At 33.0% G+C, this 15,107-nt stretch overlaps 3 protein-coding genes across 5 annotated transcripts; all 3 read right to left on the bottom strand.

The window, feature by feature from the left end:
- Positions 1-72: 72 nt before the first annotated feature.
- LOC114196257 (berberine bridge enzyme-like 22) lies at positions 73-1,852 on the bottom strand. The gene has a single exon (XM_028086848.2). The coding sequence runs from the start codon at positions 1,776-1,778 to the stop codon at positions 201-203; it is 1,578 nt and encodes a 525-aa protein (XP_027942649.2). The 5' UTR covers positions 1,779-1,852; the 3' UTR covers positions 73-200.
- A 2,701-nt stretch (positions 1,853-4,553) lies between these two features.
- Positions 4,554-8,323, bottom strand: LOC114186121 (WPP domain-interacting protein 2). Its single transcript, XM_028074152.2, has 3 exons — positions 8,167-8,323; positions 6,919-7,957; positions 4,554-5,398 (listed from the first exon to the last, which is right to left on the bottom strand). Exons 2-3 carry the CDS (start codon positions 7,928-7,930, stop codon positions 4,704-4,706), a joined length of 1,707 nt encoding a protein of 568 aa, XP_027929953.2. The 5' UTR covers positions 7,931-7,957; positions 8,167-8,323; the 3' UTR covers positions 4,554-4,703.
- Positions 8,324-9,821: 1,498 nt separating this feature from the next.
- On the bottom strand, positions 9,822-15,107 carry CNX7 (co-factor for nitrate, reductase and xanthine dehydrogenase 7). Of its 3 annotated transcripts, none has more exons than XM_028071727.2 (3): positions 15,003-15,107; positions 11,831-12,116; positions 9,822-10,533 (listed from the first exon to the last, which is right to left on the bottom strand). In XM_028071727.2, the coding sequence occupies exon 3, from the start codon at positions 10,522-10,524 to the stop codon at positions 10,216-10,218; it is 309 nt and encodes a 102-aa protein (XP_027927528.1). In that variant the 5' UTR covers positions 10,525-10,533; positions 11,831-12,116; positions 15,003-15,107; the 3' UTR covers positions 9,822-10,215. The 3 variants fall into 3 exon arrangements, 2 of the variants coding, with proteins under 2 accessions (XP_027927528.1, XP_027927525.1); XM_028071724.2 differs by having other exon boundaries at positions 9,822-10,595; XR_014994224.1 differs by lacking the exon at positions 9,822-10,533 and adding an exon at positions 10,570-11,129.

The raw sequence follows: 15,107 nt of genomic DNA on the forward strand, positions 1-15,107 counted from the left end.
ATTTCATCCAAAATATTAATAAAAGTGGAGATCTTTGCAACAATTTTTCAACATAAATAAAGACGAAAGAAATAATTAAATCTAACCAAATTTCATTAAATGTTGAGTGCAAAATTACAACATTCAACACTTCACCATCTAATCTGATGCTGTTAAGCTTTCAGTAATCACAAAAAGAAAAGCACTTTATGTTAACAAATCTAGGAAGTTAGGGGAGGAATACTCTGTTCATTCCAGAAAAAATTTTGAGGATCAAACTCTGTCTTAATCTGTGCCAATCTTCTGAAGTTACCCTTGAAGTACTTGTTGCCCCAAACACTAGCCTCTGAGTAGCTTGTGTTTTGATTCTTGTTTTGACCTAAATCAAGATCCTTATAGTTGAAGTAGGAAGCTCTAGGAGATTTTGACACATAAGGAGTCATGTATTTGTATATCATTTTAGCCCATTCTTCATGCTTCTTGGATGCTTCCTTGCTATTCACTTCCCACTTCACCAAGTACTGTATGTTGTACAAGTTTCCCTTTCTGTGGGGAAATGGGGTTTCAGATTCTGAAATTTCACTCATTCTACCACCATATGGTTCCATTAACAGCATGGCTAATGTATCTTCCTCAGAAACAATTTTCCAAGCACCTTCTAGGCCAGTTTTTGGTATTGGCTCCTTCACAAAATCAGACTTGGCCTTGAAAGAGCTTTTGAATGAGGTAGTTCTGTTGAGCAAGAGTTCTAAAGGGTCATCTTTGTTGAATCCACCAAAGAACAAAACTGATTGAATCCAACTCATCTCAGTGCAGTCTTTGCCCTGCAATCCCAATTCTGGGAAACTCTCATTCATCAGTGGAATCAACCTCTCTATTCCTCCAAGGAAGAGAGAGTTGAACACTGCTTTAAATGTTTTTGATTTGTCACCACTATTCTGAGCAACTACTCTTATGAAAAGATCCTCATGCAGTTCATGTCCTATGTATTGCCACCTGTGAATCAGATTGTTGGCTCCTTCCTCCAATGTTCTTTCAACATTGAACACTGTGACAATAGGTGGAACTCTGACCAACCTGATTTTCCATGCAAGGATGACTCCAAAACTAGTAGCACTACCTCCTCTTATGGCCCAGAAAACATCTTCTCCCATTGATTTTCTATCATGAATCTCCCCATTTGCATCAATGATGTAAGCATCAACAACATGGTCTGCTGCTAGGCCATGTTTTCTCAACATAACACCCTGTCCCCCTCCACTGATATGTCCACCTATCCCTACACTTGGACAGGTTCCTGCAGGAAAACCATGAACTTTTCTAGCCTTTGAGATTTTGTAGTAAAGTTCACCCAATGATGCACCAGCCTGAACCCAAGCTGTTTCATCAGCAATGTTAACTTGAATGGAACGCATGTTGATGAGGTCAACCATCACAAATGGGTCCTTACTAAGGTACGATAGCCCTTCATAATCATGGCCACCACTTCTCACTCTGATCTGCAACCCTAGTTGTTTGCTGCATTGAATGGCTGCTTGGATTTCTGATTCATGGAAAGGTGTCAGAATGAGAAGAGGCTTCCTTGAAGAATTCAACCATCTAGGATTCTGTTCCAATGATTCCAACACTGGTGTATACAGTGAGGAGGATGTGGTGAAGATGATTTTTGCGATGGATTCAGAATTCCCATCAAGTTTTGTCATCAAGCATTCATTGAATTTCTTGTCAACCAAGGTAGAAGCTGCACATGAGATTGGCAGAAGAAGTATCAGAAACACTGCAAGATAACTCATCTGCATGTTTTCTTCTCTACCTTTGGTTGATTGTGTTGTGTTTCATGTATACATATATGCACATTAATATTGTACCAGAGAAAATGGTGAAGCAAATATTTTTTTGTTTCCATTGGTCCAAATCAACGCAAATAAATAAATAAACTGAGGGGAGTGATATTTCCAACGCAGAGAGAGAAGGTAATGTTTAATTTTTCTTAGTACTTGGCATATCTTAAATCGGCAGCCACATATAAAGTATTGTGCTGAAGAAACCACGTGCAGTAGTTTCTATTTATTATTGATTCTTGCTTTGTTGATTTTTTTGATTTCCTTCCGACGGTAGCACGTTGATTGGAAATAATTAATTATCTATGAAAGATTAATCCACTTGTATAATTATATAATTAAGGATGTCAAAAAATATTTGTACCGGCGGGTATCTACGGATAAAACCCGCAATGGGTAGAAAACGAATATTAAAAATGGATACCCGCTACTCGTGGGTACGAGTATTTTTGATACCCATGTTAACGAGACGGGTATGAGTATCATAGTATCCATATCCGCTAAATTTTAATTCACAAATATATATATATATATATATATATATATATATATATATATATATATATATATATATATATATATATATTAGTAAAAAACATTCTGACCGAATATTTTTATCAGGAATCAATCGGAGAGAGTGAACTTGTTGATCAAAGTACTAATCAAAGAATTTCCATTGTGTTGAACGTTATTTTATATTTATTTTTATGATTATTTGAATTTTTATGGACTTGAGTTTGTCTGAACTTTATTGAAAATTTATGACAGTGATATATTTTATTTGAATTTATGATTAAATATTTATTTTTTAATAATTTTGTAAATACCTGCAGGTACCTGTAAATACCCACGGATATGAAAAAAATAGACGGGTAACGGATACCCGACAAATATGGATATGAGACGAATATTTACGGGAAAGCTACTACCCGTACCCTACATGTCCCGTTGACATCCAAATGTATAATTTAGAACACAAATTTAACCCTCATATGCATCTACAATGTCTAACATTGGATATATACACCTTTCTATATACGTAAATATTCTCAAACTATCAGAATTTATTTTGATAATAAGAAACTCTTCAAAAATTAATTTCTCAATAGCTAAACATTTTATAAAACATGAATTTTGAGAGTATGAAGAAATTAAGACATAAAGTTAAGCTTAAATATATTATTTAAATCTACATGTACACGTAAATACATATTATAGGAATATGAATGATAGAAATCGACCTTTACAAAAGAAATCAAAATCAATCTTTGAAAATTTTCTAATTCCAATTATCTTTCTTTCTCGTCTAAGACAATTAGGGGCTTTTATAATGGATAGCACCGAGAGTTTTCAAGTAATTATTTAAGATTATTTGATCGAATAAAAGCTAAAAGAATTTAACAACTTAAAAAAAATACAATTATTTATATGAGGTGGATATGAAATTAATGAATAACTAAATAATAATAATAATTTTATGGTTTATGGTTGTTTTCTACTAACATATATTTGTCATGATTACTTCTTTTCTTTTTCCATTTTTACCAATGTCTAAAGGAGGAGAAAGGTATATTTTCTTGAATACAAGTGGGTTATCATAAAAAAGGAGAAATTGTTAAAATGGGAGATTGTGGAACTCCAAGTCTTTAGTTTTTTATGATGTACAAACATTGATTAAATCTACATAAATAAATTGAGCCTAGAAAATGCTATAAGCCAAGCAAAAATATTTTTAAAATCAAATTAATCACAACATAATCAAAGTCAATTTTGGCACGAAAATAATTCATTTCAAAATATATACCTACCATTGATTTATATTAATAGATTAGCTTACTGATTTAATTGATTAAAACATAACATGTTTACAAGTTTTCAATGCCAAAGGACATTAATTGATTAGGTTATTTTCATAATCGATTAATATCATCCATAAACATATTTATCTTTAAAAACCAGCTTCCTTTAGGTTTTTGAGATTTTTGAAGTTCATCGAGAATCAATCAAAATGAATTTGATAATTAGAGCTTCTTGCTTGTTAATATGACTGTTTGTAATATCTATACTCCAGATTTTCATTTACCTTTTGAATTCTTCAGATTTTGATATTGTTTTCACTGTTTTGGTAATAATCTTGATGCAATTATATGAAACATTGCATTTAAAGTGTATTTCTTGACAAGTGTATCAAGTTCTTTATGTCTTAAGATTTAGGATTATTAAAGTATCCTTATAATTCTGTAAACTCTTTTGATATAGTATAAATTTTGTAAGCTCATATTGCTTAAAAGAAAATTGGATGTAAATTCTAATTGAATTAAACCAGTATAAATTGGTGTGTTTTGTTCTCTCTTCAATCTTGCTTTTCATTGGTGTGTTTTGTTCTCTCTTCAATCTTGCTTTTCTTTGATAGTTTGAAAAAGTTCAAATAAAAAGCATCTCAATGTAACTTGGAAATTGTACAAAAATATTTTTAATTTTTGAAAAACCAATTCACCCGACCCCTCCCCCCTCCCCACTCTTGGTTTGTAAACATTTTTTTTTAGATATTTATCTAATCAATATTATTATCAATGATAAGGTAGTTAATTTATGTAATAATTACCATAAAAATGATATCAAGACAAGATTATTTCCAAACCATGTATTAAAACTAACTACAGGAAGAAGAAGAAACTTACAATAACAATTGTTTAGTAAAGCACAAATTACAAGGGGCTGTGCACAAAATCATAATAGAACAAAGAGAGGAAAATACAAGCCTCTCCCCCTACCCAGAGAAAGAAGGGTCAGTTTTATATTATAACAACGGAATTTTACATTCAAAGATCAGCCAAAAAAAGAACTTTTGAGATTGCACAAAATGAACCTAATTTTGCAGACCTAAGTGGGTACAACCATCCCAGAATTGGGTGATAACTGTAACAGAAAAAGCCAAAAGAAGAAAACTAAAAATATGATCTGTAAGAGAAGATAAAATGTAAGCTTACATACTCTTTTCTGCAGCACAAAAGACTCCTGAACAACTACACTATCACCACAATATTTTTCCAACTCTTCTGCTTTGCTTTTCAGAACTGAAGCCTTACCCTCTGCATCTACAAGTTTGTCAAGAACCTGCGCTTGAGTTTCAGACAGTTTCTCTTGTTCTTCCAATAATGTCTGTTGGATACTTGCTCCATCCTTCAGTTTCTGCGTGGCCTTTGAGATGGCTAGGTATTCAATCTCAGCTTCAATCTTCAGCCGGAAAAGGCCCTCGATCTCTTCACCAGAAATCTTTACACTACTCAAGGATGTTTCAAGTTCAGCAATCCTGGAGTCTTTCAGAGCAAGCACACCCTGTAATTCCTCCAACTTGCCTTCCAAAATATTTATATTTTGTGTCAGGCTCAATACCTGAGGATCTGAGGAACTCGAAGTAGTTTGTTTAATTTCTTCAGCACCAGAATGATCAGAATGGCTTGACTTATTAAGTCCAAGATCAACAGTAGTACCAGCAGATGCACTGCTACACTTGGCAGAGTCGTCAACATCCGGTGAAAGGGATTCAATCCCAATCTCCCTGAATTTCTGGAGTTCTGCAATAGTATATGTGGATTGATCGTCAGCAATGGCACATCTATATTAGTTCTTCCTACTTTTAAACCACTTAACAGAAAAGAAGGAACTTTAACATACCATAATAAATTAACAAGAAAAAATTTGTTGTTTCTCAGTATTATGCAATTAATCTACTTTCAGCATCAACACAAGCAAAACCTAAATAGATTGAAGGAAAGGTTATAATATATATAGTCATTAATTATTTAAGTAAAACAAATTTAAATATAAATGAGAAATAGAAAACAGCACATGCTTTTCCAACAGATAATAGTTCAGATAGGGTAGGAAGGTAGAATTGTAGAAAGTAGCTTAAAAGTCAATAACCTATCTTTCAGTGTATATCCCGTTGGTGATGTCATAAATGATGTATTTGACCATTTAATAGTACCAAGAAAAATTAGCTGATCTAGAATTCATATACTCTTGAATACATGGATTTGACTCAAACAAGTAGAGGTAATGTAATCTTAGTCGTTAATGAAAACATTACTGGTCGATCTTCCTGTGATTGCATGATTTGTTGTGCATGCACACTAAACATTAACCATTAAGCATAGATTTTCTAATTAACATCTAAGAATATGACCTCCCCTCCATGAAGGAGTTGGTCACTTTTACAGTGCTAGATCATGAATAAATAATCAACAGCCAATATCATAATACCATGACAAACAAGCTAGTTTTGAAAAGAAACATAAAAGTAATACATTATGCATGGTGGTCTTACTAAAAAACAAAGTTTAATAAAAGAAATATAAGCGAACTGTGAACAAAAGTAAGAGGACAACGGGTTTTAAATTTAATATTAGAGGACTATTTGATTTATGAAGAAGGTTTACAAAGGAGACTAGAGTAGACCTGAAGACCATCACATATTTAAGGTATATAATAAATTAATCAAGTTTAAAAGAATACAAACTGTAAGGAAACAGAATATTGATCATTCAATGATTTAGTTCAAAACACATTCAGATCCATTGGATAAGCCTCAACCACATACCACGTATAATTTATTAGTGAAATATTTATGGAATGTCCAAAATTATACCAAAAACTGGCAACTGCTACTCAAACTAAAATGATAGATTTGTTTTCAAACAAGAATAGACTCCTTCATGCAATAACACCCTTCACTATTCCACATGCAAGGTGCTCAAGGGATCAAATTCGTTAAAATGAACCAAATCAATGGTATCCTCTTGTTGAGTTTAGAAAAATATAAAATCATAATGTTTAAAATGTTGAGGTTCAATCAGACCGAAACGTATTACGTAAGTCATTCCATTAATATCTACTGTTATAGCTTAATTGACAGCTGAATTAAATCATGCAGCAGAATCCAATAGTCATGAAACTGCTATTAAGGTAATATTTGCAGCATAAATTTTCTAAAGGATTATAAAACAAAGAAGCATAACAATATCAGTTGCAAAATGGTGCAAGAGAAATATTCACAGAAAAGATCAAGCTTTCCAGAAAAATCGAAAGGACAAACCTTGTTGAAGTGCTTCCTGGACAGCCTGAAGACTGTTAACTGATTCAATTAAGGGATCTTCAACGGACGATGGTTGGTTGTTCACACTTTTTTCTTCTGTAACATCCCAAGACAAATTTGTAGCCAAATTCTCCGGTAGAAGATCTTCATCCTCAACAATATTTTCGTTGCCATAACCAGCTTCAACTCCCTCAGTGAAATGTTCATTAACGTGTGCTTCACCGCTATTAACTCCATCATAAATATTTGTCCTACCACTGTGTTTTCCATTACTGGTAACTGAAAAAGCACCCTGCTTAAAGTTGGAGCTTCTAGAATCAGATTCCAAACTAGAGAAAGAATTTTCTTTCTCAATTTGCACTCTTCCACCTCCTCCTGGTTTCTTAGTGCTTTCAGTCCGTCCCTTCCCCTGTTGAACTCGTTGAGCCGAGTTTGCTAAATGCTTTGAATTCGCATTCTTACTACGGTTTTTCTCTGGCCTCAACTTGGGCTCACTAGCCGCCGTAGAAGACTTGCTACTCCGATCCTCGCTATTCTCGGAATCAGTTCCAACAGCAAAACCAGATCCAAGTGCGTATCTAGAATCCGAACTCGAACCATGAATCACATTGCCGTCAGAAAACACTACATTCCCAAACATATTCGAAGATCCATCGCTTTTCTCCTTAACATCACGCACAAAAGGCTGTTTTCCACTCAAATTGGCATTGCCAGACAACCCCCTCTTCAAGACTTTGCTAGAATCAGCACTTGAATTCGGATCCTTAACAACATTTCTCCGAATTCTCTTCCATTTCTTCAACCCAACCCCCTTTGTCGGTGTCCCTTTGGAATTCACTCCTTCCCCACTATCCACTTCAACTTCATCGACCGTTCCCTTTTGATCCAACCCGTTGACACCCGAATTTCCCTCGAATCCCAACCCAGTCTTCTCGTTTCCATAGGAACCACCGTTTCCATTTCCATCATGATTCACTTCGTTCTCTTCCACGGATTCGCTACCCAAATCCATGATCAGTTTCAACCCTCTTTTCTAAATCTGGACATGGAGATCAAAACCCACTTAAAATTAATTGCCGTTGAAACAGCAAATGAAATGAGAATTCAAGAACTTCAATACAAAGCAACAAGAAAAATAACTCAAAAAAAATGAGGAAAAAAAAACGGCTTTTTAAAATAAGCAATCGAAAAATTGAATGAGAGAGAGAAAGTGAAAAAAGAAGAGCATCTATGAATTAGAGTAATTACCTTCATAAACGAAGTCCTTGGATTGGACACGGAAACCCTAAAATTTGGGATTTTGATGGGAATTGTTGTTTTATAGGCAGAGAAGGGATCGAACGTAGGAAGTGAAATATAACATTTTTAAATTAACTATATATTTATGTACATACAAATCATTGCATTCCTTTACTAAAATTTTCATTTTTTTTCTCTTCTGAATTTTATAGTGATTTAGTTAAGTCTCGTTAGCTTATTATTTATTAAATTGCATAATTTACACTTATTAAGGAAATAAATGGATGTTACAATATTTTTAAGTATAATTGTTATTTAACTCAACACTTATCATTAAATTGCACTGTGGAAGGTAGAACATTAATTACTAATTACACATATTTAATCATTAATATTAATAGAACCGAGTTTGTAGAAAAAAGTTAAATTAGGTTGAGATAATAAATTATGCTTTAAATTCTTTCGAACAATATAGTGACAATTTAATATCTAATCATAGATTGAATAATTTAATTAAATAAATAATAATTGATTTGATAAAAAGCTGAAACAGCGACGATGGGGAACGTGGGCCACATGGAGATGGTGGCCCACAGTCATATCATATCATGGAAGCAGTGTACCTGGATCACAGATTCTTCACTGCAACATAATTTTAAAAAATAAATATACTTTTAGTTAATATGCACTTTTAATAAAATTTAATATCTTTAATAGAAAAGGTAAATCTTTTCAACACAGTAAATCTACTTTTTATCATTCATAAATAAAATTTTTAAAAAAGTGATTATTATTATTTTATGGTCACTGCCAAAACAAGTATCTTCTCGTGAGAGTGTATAAAATACATATCAAATTAGAGAAAGAAATATACGAAAATATCTGTATACTGCGTAATATATTTTCTCACCCTTTTTGTAAATATTGTAATTTTAATCCTTATCTTTTTTATTATATTTACTTTGACTTTTAATTTTTTAAATAAAATATGGTATTACTTTCTAAAGTATTAATAATTCATATGTAATGTCTTAATCTTTTATTTTTGTGTTTGTAAAATTAAAATATATCCATTTAGTCAATTTGAGCACAATAAACTTTGTTGAATAAGTGATAAATTTGGTTGAAAACTTCTTTTGACTTTAACCAAATTGATAGTAAACATTCAGAAAAGTAATAATAAAAGAAGTGTATGGCAAATAATATATTAGTTATTGTAGCAAATTATGTTAACATCAAAGTTTTGTTGAATAGTCAATTGAAAACTACAACAGCATCATAGGATTTGACAGAAAACTGGGTGCTGTGTAATTGTTGGGGGAAAAAATCGTAATATTCAATAACAAAACATCATCTTATTGATGAATGAGGCTTTAATGGATCATAAAAGCTTAGTAATCATACAAAAAAACTCGGATAAATCTCTACAGAACCTAACAAGCCCTACCAAGACTTGTAATTCAGTTCAAATTTCAGTTGTAGGTACAGCAATTTCAATGTTGCTCTCATCTTCCTGAGAGAACCTCTATTCCTAAAAACACTTTTAAGTGTAAAAAGAACATGGTATTTTTATTCATTTCAAGGCATGGACACTTTTCCAATAATAAATCGAAAAAGGGAAAAGAAAAAACATTTTCCATAAAGCTAAAATAGAATGCCACATGTGTAAAATGGAATTTTCTCATTTTCACTTGAAGAAAGAAAAGTCTCAATGTTGGATTACAATAAATCCAGCATTAAAATCTATCACTACACTTGTTTAGGTTCACAAATTACAACAGTTCTAATAGTAAGGTAATTTCATAGAGTGCTTTCCAAGAGGTCGAGCCCTTTCGTTAAATTATTACTTTTCAATAACTTCATGATTAAACCGTTTACTAAGAAAACTTTGTGGTCTCCACATAAATGTTTAGAAAGGTTAACCTCTTGGGATTGCACATCAATAAAATTTCCCTAAGATGAGATATAAACTTATTAGCATTTACTCAAATTCTTTTTTTTTCAGAATATTTACTGCAGTACAAAAAGTAGAAGTACCCTGCACTGATATTAAGTTGTTCAGCCACCACTAATTGGAGGTATTATGGCCAACTCATCTGCGTCTTTAACAATGCTTGACTCGGTTGTATACTCCTCATTCAGAGCCAAGACCATACACCCTCTGATTTCTTCCAAACCTGGAAACTTCACAACAAGCTTTTTCAAACAATCATGAGTAGTACTTCCAGATGGCAACTCCAATGGCATCTCACTCAAGCCAGTGAGATCACGTGCTCTAGCAAAAAACAACACTTTTATCTTCACTAGAGAACTTCCATTCTTGCTCCGAGTGTCATCTTCCTCCAAAATCTTAGTATCTCCTTCCATCAGAGATCCCTTTTCAGCTTACAGCAAGTTGTTAGAGACAAACTAGTACTTGCAAGACAAGTTTCTGCAAACTGCAGAAAACTCAATGACAACACAGATCAATGTTTATTATTTATTTATTCCCTGCTAAAATAAATCGGAAACAATTCAACCAAAAACATATTTGGCTACTAAAAATATTAAAATGAATAATATCCTAGTCATCTAACTGAAAAAATCTATAGTGAACATGAGAACATGCTTCTTGAAGTGAATGCCAATGAAAATTGCCAAAGGAAATTTTAACTAAGGACCTGTCTTTACATCTTTCCTGTCCTTATATTTAGTGCTCTGCCAAGTATAGGGAATAGAAACTTATTGGGCAAAATGGTTTAGAATTAGTGGGGGGCAAACATTTAGTTATTTTATCATTATTGAATTCATTCCCTTTAAAGTTATGAGCAAAAGTACAACTGCTGTTCAGACTACAGAGTAATAATATGCAGAACCTGTGGACCAGCTTTTAAAGCAAAGTGGTATACTATACAATGGTATGGAATAACGGGTAACCTAGCGCACAAAAGTTCCCATTTAACCAGGTCTTGGGCCTTGAGCAAAGAGAAAACCTGAGTGAAAAGAAGTCATAGTTGGAGGTCTTGGGAGAATAGAAAACACGCAAGCGAAAAGAAGCCATAGTTGGAAACCAGTAAGCGTAGAGAATGCCAGATTGAAGAAGAAAAAAAAAAGGAAGAGAAATTGGTAGACAGATCCAGGAAGCGCAAAAAAGAATGACGCAGAACCGCATGAGAGGGACAAGCCATTAAGAAGACCTTCTTGTTGAAAATATTATTTTATGCATCTGAATGTAAAATTGGATTGAAGGAGTAATTTTTGTGAATCTTTGTAAATCCTTTACATGGTTACAAGGTGCTTGTAAAAATGTACGAACCATAAATTTTGTCTTACAATGTTCAAGGTGGGTTTGTCAATGTGCTGCATAATTCTAGTTTAGTTTACCATTCAAATCATTGAAGTGTAAATGCAATTTCAGATCACAAGTTGATTACACTAAGATACTTGATTTCCACTTAACAATCTACTTTATTAAAAAATAGCAATTCACATCAATACATAACATCTTTCAATTGTAATTTAAAAATATTCATGAAGGCCGCAGGACAAGAGTCCTAGGCAGCGGCGCCACCGGCTGTTTATGAAAATTTCACATCAAAGAAGGATTCACAATTTTGAAACTAAAGAACTTATTGAAGAGCACAAAGTATAGTTGATGTACTTTAAGAGAAGCATGAATGAAATAAAAACTGACCTGGAAAACGTTCGCTAAGGTGAGGAATGATGCGTTGAAGTTGTGAGGCTCAGCGCTACCACAGTGCGAAGTAATCTTCAATGGCTTCGCTAGGGTTTCTCTCTTTCTTTCTTTTCTGCGTAGCGTAACGTTGGCGAATGAACGGAAACAAACAAAATACAGTGATTGCCTTTACCCCTGCCACAGACTCCGGCCAAGAACCAAAGCTTTATTAATGGGCTTCTACTTTGGGCCAATCATCTTTTAACTTACTTACGTACCACTCTCATACCTCCTTTTTGCACCCCTAAATGTAGAGGAATTATTAAAATATAATTTGTCCGTCGTTTAAATAAAAAATTTCATTCTTTTTTAAATACATTGAAGATATTTTAGAAAATTTAGAAGAGTCTATCCAAAAGCCGTAATTTACGAATTAGGTACTTAAGAATGGTTTTTCTAGAATTATAATATTTTTAGATTATGTAATAAGAATCTATATTATAAAATCACTTAATACGGGAAACTTTAGCATTACACAATAAAATATAATGGAATTATAATGTAAAGTTTTGATGGTTTAACACTCCTGTATGTTTAAAATGGCACTTGAGTTCGAGTCTCTAACGCAAGCAACACATTATACAGTAAATGTTGTCCAACGGTTACAATATGTAGACTCAAACTTTACTTAAAAAAGTTACACTGAATTGGAAAAAAGCACAAAATTTTAAAAATGAAAGCTCTACTTGTTTTAGATTTATAGAACAATCAACATAACACAATCTCAGTTAATGTAGCTCAACTTAATATATAAGTGGTGACAGAAACAAGAACTATGCATAAATATTACTGGTTTCGACAAAAATATGGGTCAAGAACTAAAATAAGACGAGGTTCACAGTTAAATTGAAGGCTCATATCTAACACTTCTAAAATAGAAAAGATCCAAATCTGACATCCAAACGGGTTATGATCGTAATCAAGTGTATTACCAAAACCATAACACAACATGCAAGTTCAAATGATTTATGGGTAAAAATTTGAAGCAACCACACATTGATGTTGTAGAAAACCAGTTAGTTGGCTTGATGTTAAGACAAATAAATCGCAGTCTACGACTCAAATATAACAAGAATGATTGAAAACTATCGCAATGAGACAACTCCATAAAATTGATGCATGAGAGCCTCAAACCTCGAACACTTTAACTCTGACCTACAAACCAACCTTCAATAAAATAATTTGAAATTCTCTTCACATGCTATCATCCCCATCCTCAACTTCAATTAATTATAAATACAGTCAGCCCCAGGTAAAACAAGTACATAAACAAGATAATTATATTAACAGAACAGAGTCCGCTTTCAACAACATCACTTTAAGAACCAAATAAATAAATAAATAAACTCCAGACACAATAACAGAAACATCAATAACCATTACCTCCCTCTTTTTCTAAAACAAAAGACCAAACCATTCATCAAACATCTTACAAGCATATACACCCCTATTCCCATAAAAATTACTTAGACAAACAATTTCACAAATATAATCCATTTATCATGCAACAAGACAATAGAACAATAATAAGAAACAAATTAGGCACGAAGTCTAAAACATTAAATTAGGCATCTTATGTTTCAAAAAGTACGAAATGGCCCTTACAGAAACTGGCTCAGATTATTGAAATAAAACTGCCTAATTCCCAATCCCTAGTGGCCCCCATCCCTCTCATAACAAGACACTTTTCTCTTTCCACCTCTCCTGTTATTTATAGGCAATCTGCCTAAATTCCTCGCTATCTCAGCCAAAAAAAAAAACAAATGATATTAACAATTAACAAACAAACTGACACTCCAAACAGCCCCTAAATCAAGCTCCTGGCCAATAACATTTATCTATCACATCAGTAATTCCAGGTTCTTATTATCTGTTCGAAGTAAAAATGAACTGTCTTCAGCCTTCACGTGTTACATTATTGTTATGATATTGGATATATTCAAATCTGCAGAAACTCCATGCAAACTGCTACAGTTATTCAATACACACAAACTCATAAGAAGAAAACAACTAATTTTGAAAGGATTTGTTTCAGGTCTGAATTATACAGTATGCTCTGAATGTTCAATTTTACTTGTTACTCTAGTTGTTCTGATGACCACCAAGTTCTGTAATTAAATAGTTAGTGTGCTCTGAATTATACAGTGTGCTCTGAATGTTCAATTTTACTTGTTACTCTGGTTGTTCTGATGACCACCAGGTTGTGTAATTAAGTAGTTAGCATTGGTTATTCTTTCATAACAACTGAAAGGAAGTTTACCTCATTCAGTGTTGGAATGCTAAAATAGAATATGATTTGGTTTATATATCAAGCCTTTCGTTTAGAATATTAGCAAACAAAAAAAATATTTGATTTTACAAATTTGCATTTCAACGTTTTAGTTTTAGCAATCTTGTAAAATATGGTGAGATTTTGACACCCATAACATAGAGTCATGGGGCCTAGACAAAGTGACATGACATGTTTGCTAAAAAGTGGTCACATAGATCAGTAATAACCATAATCCAATGAAAAAGCTTTTGTTTGAAGCTTTCCGGTTGGAGAACATTAAGCAGTGTAACTTCAACCTTCCAAGGAAAAGATAATGGTTTAAGATAATGAAAAGGGTATCACGATCGTACATTACACACAATTATTATACAAATTTTATACAGGCAGCATATATGATTAGAAAATAGAAAACCATTTTTCTGAGTGAGAGAAGGAAATCTAGGTCATACAACCACATATCTATAATCTATCATGCTTCCTCCATATGCCGCAATACCAACTACCATATGTATATGATGGATTTTTTACTGGCCTTCACAATCTGCCATCTAGTACACTAATCTTATGAACACAGTGTCAGAGTCCAGTTTCTATAGTTCACTTCTGCTAACTTTTCCAATGAGTTATAGCACGAGGTATGAATCAATCTCACACCAAAAATCTGTACTAATCAAATGTTGATGTAATAATAATTCCACATAAATGAAACAGAGTGTTTACTCTTCAAACGGAACAACAAAAACCAAACTGGGAAACCTATAAATCAATATGAGAAACTGAATAAACAAAAACCAAAACCAAAGATCGAAATCCAACATGAACATGAAAACCCTAAATTAAACGAGAAAATAAACGAACCTGGAGAGAGAAAATGACGTTGGCGAAAGGGATCGTTCGTGAGAAAAAGATGATTTACTCTGTCAAATTATCTTATCCAAACACGCCGTTAAGTTATGTTATAAC

The sequence above is a fragment of the Vigna unguiculata genome, chromosome 1 (genome assembly GCF_037176805.1).
Source record: "Vigna unguiculata cultivar grain cowpea cultivar isolate G323 ecotype 2 chromosome 1, ASM3717680v1, whole genome shotgun sequence".
Lineage (NCBI taxonomy): Eukaryota > Viridiplantae > Streptophyta > Magnoliopsida > Fabales > Fabaceae > Vigna > Vigna unguiculata.